Source organism: Quercus lobata, chromosome 3, assembly GCF_001633185.2.
Source record: "Quercus lobata isolate SW786 chromosome 3, ValleyOak3.0 Primary Assembly, whole genome shotgun sequence".
Lineage (NCBI taxonomy): Eukaryota > Viridiplantae > Streptophyta > Magnoliopsida > Fagales > Fagaceae > Quercus > Quercus lobata.
In genome coordinates, this window is record NC_044906.1 from 32,991,274 (window position 1) to 32,999,685 (window position 8,412).

Below are 8,412 nucleotides of genomic sequence, written 5' to 3' on the forward strand. Positions count from 1 at the left end.
GTATTTCCTTTGCCAATACTTTTATTATTTTTGACTTTTCAGTTTTTATTTAATTTGAATTATTTGAAAAATATTTTGCCAGCCAATTAAATAGGGTTGAAAAAAACAATTAAAATAAAAAGGACCGCGTGAAGCATGATAGGCATTATTGTAATTTTTTTTTCTTTTAAGATTACAATTTTATTGTTTAAATAATTACAAAATTGATGATTTTTTTTCATCGTTTAATGTTTAGACCTGTTAAAATTTAAAACTTATTATTTTATGGGTTCATGTACTTTTTTCTTTTTCTTATATTTCTCTTTTGATTAGTCATATATTTTTTCAATTGTTTCAATAACTTATTCTTTATGCAACCAACGCCTATTATAATGAAATATTGAAGTTTACAAGCAAACCTAACGCCTATTATAGTGAAATATTGAAGTTTACAAGCAAATTCAGATCCAATACACAAATAATATGAAAAAATTGTGCGTAAGAAATAATTACCAGATACAAGTGTCATAGTTTACATGATGACATAAGTCACTGCAAATCTATTTATTTAGTTTATTTTTTAAATAAACATGATCTAGAAAAAAGGCACTGCTTGTTCACATGTGTAAGCGAAAGTTGGTGTACAGATACCAACCGACCGGGGGATCCATCCAAATCACTTTTTGGGTTGGATTTATGACCCGTGTTTGAGAAGAAACAGTTCAAGTGTGACTGTTTGAGCATATCATCATCTATTAACTATTAAGTATAGTCAATGGTATGAACAAGTCCATTGTTAAAAACAATAAATAGAAAACTAGTTTCTGAGCACGCGCACTTGGATAAATGTTAATAGTTTGCATATATTATAAATTGGGATTACTATATTTTGCAATCATAAAAATACCTAGAAGTGTGATGAGTGTCATGCGTTTGTACCAAATATTAAAATTGTTAACCTTTCTCCACGCATAACACTCATTACACTCCTAATTATTTTTGTAATTAAAAATGTAGTAATCCTAATTTATAATAGATGCAAATTATTAACATTTACTCAAAAAATAGAAAAGTCTTTGAGCATGCGCGCACGCGTGCTTGGATAAATGTTAATAATTTGCATCTATTATAAATTGGGATTACTATATTTTGCAATCATAAAAATACCTAAAAGTGTGATGAGTGTCATGCGTTTGTACCAAATATTAAAATTGTTAACCTTTCTCCACGCATAACACTCATCACACTCCTAGTTATTTTTGTAATTAAAAATGTAGTAATCCCAATTTATGATTGATGCAAATTATTAACATTTACTCAAAAAATAGAAAAGCCTTTGAGCATGTGCGTGAATGTATGCTCAGATGCTCTTTTTTTTTTTTTTTTTTTTAATCCTAAAAAGTAGCCACTTAGTCATAATATGTAGCCATTAAGGTATGCATCCATAACAAAAGTTTCAAATGCCTAAATAAAATTAAATAGTTTTAATTTAAATAATTTAACAAGATTGTGATTATGGGAAGTCTCTCATGTGAGCAATAATATCATTTTATTTTTAAAATGTATTTTCTTGAAAAAAAATGAAAAGAAGTTGCAGTGAAAGTCACAAAAATTGTTAGGGATAATTAATTAATTTCATATGGAAGAGATGTGAATGAGAAAAATAAAGCTAAACTGTACATTAATATTTCAAAAAACAATAAATTGAATCCAACATATAATTACACAAATTGATAAATATAGGCATAGGTAGGATAAATATTTTTTCTTATATACAAAAAAGAGTCATTAACAACCACTTGATAGATGACCACCACTTTATGTGAGCTTGTAATCATACAATAATTTTTGTAAAGTGTCTCACCCAAACTCATCCAATGTGCCCACTATGCAATTCAACAAAATTGTTAATATGTCATCTTAAAAAAAAAAAAAAAAAAAAAAAAAAAAGACAAAAAAAAAGAAAAGAAAAAGAGTAAGGGTTAAATATAACTACTTTCTCTAAGTAATCTGTAAACGTATTAATTATACTGCAATCTTATCCAAATTGAATAGTTTATCAAGTTTAATACTATTTTTTTCATTGATTAAGATTGCAATATAATTATTTTGCTCATCTTTTTTTTTTTTTAAACAAAGTTCTATGTACTGCAATATTGTATTCAAAGAAAAGTAATAAATATTCCATTTTTTTTAAGGTAATGAGTAAGCTTTAACCCACAAATGCATATCATACAGAAAAAGAAAAGAAAAGAAAGATAAAGATAAGTAAATATGAAAATAAAGAAAAGCACTTCAAAGTCCATATAATTAGAATAAGGATTAACAAAAGTAACCTACCCAAATTCAACAAAAACCAACTGCAAATTGCATAATCCTCATCAAATTTTACAAATGCGGAACGGTGATTAAAAAAAGTGTTAGAAGACTGTTTATTTCTTTATTAAAAAATAAAAAAGAAATGAGCTATGAACATTAAGATACCGTTGAGGGAGAAAAGCTTTTTTTTTTTTTTGTTTGAGCAAGAACAATTAGAAAAGATCTTTTGTTTTTTTAAGTAGAGTTTCTTTTTCCTGTATCTATTTCTATAGTGATTGTAAAACTTTAGTGACCCTGCTCAAGAAAAATAAAAATTATCACAAAGAATGAAAGAATACATATCACATGTAAATATTTATGTAAAATTCAAATATTAGTTTTTTTTTTTTTTTTGATACGTCAAATATTAGTTATATTCATTGAAAAACACATAACTCCTATGTAGTACCCCTCTTCACACTCTCAAGGCGCTTTCTACAATCGTAAAAATCAATTTCATTTGTTATCTGTAGGTGCAGTACCCCTCTTCAACATTGAAGGTACTTTCCACAATCCTTAAAAAAAGAAAAAAAAAAAGAATTTTATATGTAATCTAGAGGTAGGGGTAAGTATTGTGATTTTGGTTAACTACTTTTGTAGAGGACTGATTGAATAACCGATCAGGTAATGGCTGATAGTGGGGAGAAATTAGTGAAATGGAAAAATTTGTAGCTAAAATTGAGGAGTTTTTAATCTGGATGATAACTTTGAAACTTGACATATATGTTTAACTTCTTTAAAAAAAAGAAATATATGTTTAGCCAAAAAAAAAAAAAAAAAAAAAAAAAAAAAAAAAAACAACGGGATCTTAATTAACTGCTTAATGAGAATGCTTCTAAAAAATAAAAAAATAAAAAAACCAATTATTAATAAGGGGGAAATTTAAAACTGCTAGGTAGAAGTATGGAGTTTAATTTGTGTCTCAAATTTGTGTACGGCATTTTTTTTTTTTAATCAATAAAGCATATGTGTTTTTACAAAGAATTTTTAATTTTTATTTTTTTTATAAATGGATAAAAAAATTTGAAAACCATCAGGAGAGTGGTCCTGTTTTGTAGGCAATGTTTTAGTAAAAGTTAAATAAACATTTTTACCAAGTTTTGTCCTTACTTATGCATAGATTGTAAGGGTATTTTAGAACAAAAAAAAATCCGGTCCAAACAAGGATAGTCTCTTAAATAGTAGTATAGACTACTAACCTCTGAGCACGTGCTCATGCACGTGCTCAGAGGCTCTTCTATTTTTTGAGTAAATTTTAATAATTTACATCCATCATAATTTGGAATTGTTATATTTTTCAATCACAAAAATTCTTAAGAGTGTGATGAATGTTATGGGTGTGTGTGAAATAAGAATCCCATTCCAATAAAGAATGATCTTAAGCCGCTTGTGTTTGAACTTGCAACATTGTCTTGGAATGGCAAGGACGAACCAAAAAAATAATGAACTTTAAGGAGAAAATTACTTACAAACTGAGTCTCTAAGTTCAACTTCCAAAGTTGCTAGATATTTGAGAAGTTAAAAAAATGCAAGGATTTGGCTACTAATTCAGTTCAGAGGACTGAAAAATCTTGCTCAACAAAAGGACGGTAATAGAGCTATCAAAAAAGAATCGAAGTTAAAACAAACACAAAGCCCAAACAATTTTGCAACCATCTAATAAGCTTTCTATAAAAAAAAAAAAAAAAAAAAAAAAAAAAAAAAAAAAAAAAAAAAAAAAAAAAAAAAAAACAAAGTTGCAACTATTAGATAAAATAAAAAATGCAGAAAAATTCAGCAGAAGCAATGCCCAACAAAATCATCAACAATTTAAAAAAGAAAAGGACATACCTCAACATGCCTTGCGTTCGAGGGCTCAGGTGGCAACTCAAAATCCAAGATATCTTCCTTTGGCACTACTGCTTTCTCAGCATTAGGATCCGGGGAAACCTATAGAATATCAAGCATGTGATTATGTGAATATACAAATGCATTCAGCTATCTCTAAGGACCAAAATTATCACAAAAACTTAGACACAGCAATCTTGGCCAAGTCAAGAAAAAACAAAAACAGCAATCTTGAAAACAATTTTTAGCAATCCACTAAGCAACCAAATCAGCCTGCAAACAAAACTAAGCCAAAGTCAATGTAAATATGTAGTTTCGATTACTCTGCAAGTAGCAATTTTGTTACCTTTTAGTCTATCACGTACCAAGAGATAAAGAGGTGTCTGTGTTTGTATAGGACTCCATTGCTAAAAAAAACCGGTCTAATAAAATAACAACTTTTTTAAGAAACTACCCTAAAATTTAGGATTTGAAATGGAGTTAACGGTTGGTTTAGTGTTTGCTACTTTTTAGGAAAAAAAAAAATGTATCAAACGTGCATCAGATATATATATATATATATATATATATTTCGGCTAATAAAAAAATAAAGAAAGAAAAAAGTTTAAACGTGAAGTTTGTTTCTGAATAAGTGGGTTAGTGGAAGAGTAATCATATTTTGTAGGTAATATTTTAGCGGGGGTTAAAGATGTATTTTTACTTTGTTGTCCTTTAGTTCTGTTTCTACTTAAACTTAGGAAAATAGGGATATTCTGGACAAAAAAAAATCTAGTCCAAATAAGGGCAGCCCCTTAAATAGTTGTATAGATAATCTGAATATTACCATACAAGAGTAAGTGATACTTGTGAGTGGTAAAGTGATGAAGCGTAGTATTCTAAGCTGCATGTGTTTCCTTGTGTATAGGCTTTTGTAAAAAATACTAAGGCCCCGTTTGGTAGAGTTGTTTAACAACATGTTTTCAGTTTTTAAACAACATTACACGCATTTTCATACAATTTTTCACTCACACGTATTTAAAAAAAATATAAATAATGTTACTAGAACAATGTTACCAAACGGACCCTAAGTCTTGTGTTTATTCTAACTTTCATAAGTGGTTATTAACTAGTTAATTACTCAAGTCCTACGTTGTAATGCTAGTCAATTGCATCCATTTTTGTCTTTGAGTAGGCAAAACTATTTTATTTGTAATCTGTTTTTCATTTGCAATCTAAAGTAGAGCCAAGAGCTATTCATTCCAATGGCACATCTAGTTTCCCAATATTGAGGCACAGCCAGAATATGAATTTTGGGTAAAATGTGAATTTTTATAAACTATTTTGTAAACATACTTCATTCTTCAAACCATTCAGGAAAAGACACTTTTAAATAAAAGTTTACATTCATGATACATGCATGTTTTCAAGTTCATTACAAAAGTTTGAATTATCATATACATTAATGCATAGTTGAAGCTAACTCCACTTTAGCTTTGCTTGAATATAGAAGAGGTTTGCTTGGGCCAGTTGACATAGACGTATAAGTAGAACAACTACCAGATGAACATTTCGTTTGATCTTTAGATCTGGTGAAACCCGATGAAGTATTGGATAATTTACATAGGTCCATTGGGGCCCCAACATACATTGGCACTGGCAACTTTGATGGAAGGTTGGGCAAAGAAGCTTCAAAATTAAGAACGTGTATTACTTGCCTTATAGAGGGCCTACTAGTGGGATTAGGATGACAACACCATAATCCAACCACCATCAAGCTCTTTATCTGCCCTTCATCAAATTCCATACCTAATCTTTTATCAATGGCTTCAAGGAGTTGACCATTTCCATAGAGATCCCACACCCACTCTAGTAGCCTAACCTTGCTTGGTTCTGTCCGTGGATCGACTGGCTTTCTTCCACATGCAATTTCAAGACAAACCACCCCAAAACTATAAACATCGGATTCCTTAGAAGCTGTACCAGTGGTGAAGCACTCTGGGGCAAGGTAGCCCATGGTCCCAGCTACAACAGTTGTTTGTAAGCCTAACTCATGGTCTACGAGTCTTGCAAGGCCAAAATCGCCAAGTTTGGCATTGAAGTTTGAATCCAACATGATATTGCTAGACTTTATATCTCTGTGCACTACACACTGTTCCCACTCTTCATGAAGGTAGAGTAATGCAGAAGTCAATCCCTGCGCTATTTTGTACCTTATTGGCCATTTTAGCATAATCTTCGCTCCAAATAGATGAGAATCAAGGCTTCCATTAGGCATGTACCCATACACAAGAAGTAACTCACGTTGTTCATGGCACCAACCAATGAGTTGAACCAAATTCCGATGTCTCAAACGGCCAATGATCTTCACTTCTGACTTGTACTCCTTTTTTCCTTGCTTTGATCCTTTCGAGACCCTCTTAACTGCAACTTCCACATTGGATTCACTTAACAAACCTTTGTAAACTCCTCCGAATCCTCCCTCTCCAAGCTTCCCTCGTTCAACAAAGTTGTTTGTTGCATTGAGAAGTTCACGGTATGTGAACCTCCTTGGCCCTGTTCCTTTTTCAAATTCATCATCCATATTGTCATCATCACCCGATTCTTCTGTATTTCCACCAGCCCTTTTTCTCCAGCAAAGAAACCAAAGTAGACCTATACCACAACTCACTACACCGGAACTCACTGCTAAACCAATGATCAACCCCAATTTGTTTTTCGTGCTCCAATTTCCCGTGTTGTTTGTTTGAGTAAATCCACCTCCTGTCTTGTTTGGTTGAGTAGACACATCTCCAGCCTCTAAAGTTGAATTAAATGACCAAGAAAGTATTGTATGTAACTCAACCGACGCACCTGTAGTGGCGGAGAAACCAACGCTAACCCATTCCGGCAAAATAGTGAAGTCAACAATATATGAAAGACTAATAGAATTCCAACTGTATGCTGGTTTAGTAGCGTAAGTAAGGAACACACTAAGATTTTGGGATGCTGAGTCGTAACTTACCCATACATATGTTGTTGACCCATTCGTAATATTAATGCTTCGTGGCAAAGTCACATTTACTTTTGAGACAATTGAATTGATATCGATTCCCACATGAGGAGCACTTGTATCCCTGGGCCAGTCCTCGTTTCCGAAAGTGTCAAACTCAACGGCAACAATTTGATTTTGAGTGCCGTTGATAGCGGTTTCATTACTAAACAGTCCAAGATACCGGCCTCCTGAATTGTTAGGGATACTAGAATTAAATGGTGAGATGAAGAAAGCAAGCCCATCAGCAGTATGGTTATCAACAGCTTTAATGATAAAGGAGAAGTTCGTGGTGAAGTCTGCAACTTTAAGCTTCCCTGTGCTATTATCCCAAAGGTGAACTCGTTCATGATATAAGGCACGACCAACACTTCCGCTGATGGAGCCGTCAAGAGTATCCTTTGTGAGATGGAGACGGCCATCTGGTTTCGTATCTGCATCACCTTTTAAGATTAGGTTACTGTTATCTGTGCTGAAACTAGGGAAGTTGAAGGAAATTGACATTGCATTGGGAAGTAGCAACAAAAAGAAGATGAAGAGCTGATTGAAAAGAAATTGGAGTTTTTGAGGAGGTTGAACAAGGCAAAAGGGTACGTTGGAGAGCGCCATGGTTGAATGCAGAGAGGAATAAGTGAAGGTCGGTTAGATTGTTTGATGGAAGTGGCTATTTGTAAGGCATGGTTAAATTGGACTTCTTTTTTTTTTTTTGATAAGAAATTGGACTTCTTTTTATTTTTATTATTTATTTTTTTTGGATATTGGTCTGTTCGTATGTCATCATGTTAATCTGTCCTTCCTCGTCAATACTTGCCAGCTGCCAGGGCTACCAAATTATAAAGCATGGCACCAACTTGAAGTAATTGGATTGACTTGGTCTACTATATAAAAACATTAGACTAGATTAATTAATAATCACAATGTGAACTTGTTCACTTTTCTGACATGTAGTACCTCCACTCCACCCGGCTGTACAAAATACAAATAAGGATTAACACTTGGGTCATAAATCACATTCATGATTGTTGCCTTTTTTTAACTCTGATGTTCAAATGAACTCTGGAAACCTTCGTTCTCAATATATATACTATAGTTTTGGGTTTGCCATTGCCACTTATTTGGTCAATAGAGTTGGTTGCTTCACGCAGTGTCCAATAAGTTGAACTTGGAGTTCCTAATAAGGACCAAATTCCTATGGCACCACACAAATGATATTTATTGGTCCTACAATATCATGGGCTCGT

General features: G+C 32.2%; 1 protein-coding gene across 1 annotated transcript; it reads right to left on the reverse strand.

Annotated features, from left to right (window-relative positions):
- Positions 1-2,583: 2,583 nt before the first annotated feature.
- Positions 2,584-7,780, reverse strand: LOC115980772 (L-type lectin-domain containing receptor kinase IX.1-like). Its single transcript, XM_031102991.1, has 5 exons — positions 6,927-7,780; positions 5,625-6,863; positions 4,383-4,437; positions 4,168-4,266; positions 2,584-2,592 (listed from the first exon to the last, which is right to left on the reverse strand). The coding sequence occupies exons 1-5, from the start codon at positions 7,778-7,780 to the stop codon at positions 2,584-2,586; spliced, it is 2,256 nt and encodes a 751-aa protein (XP_030958851.1).
- Between the last annotated feature and the right edge of the window lie 632 nt (positions 7,781-8,412).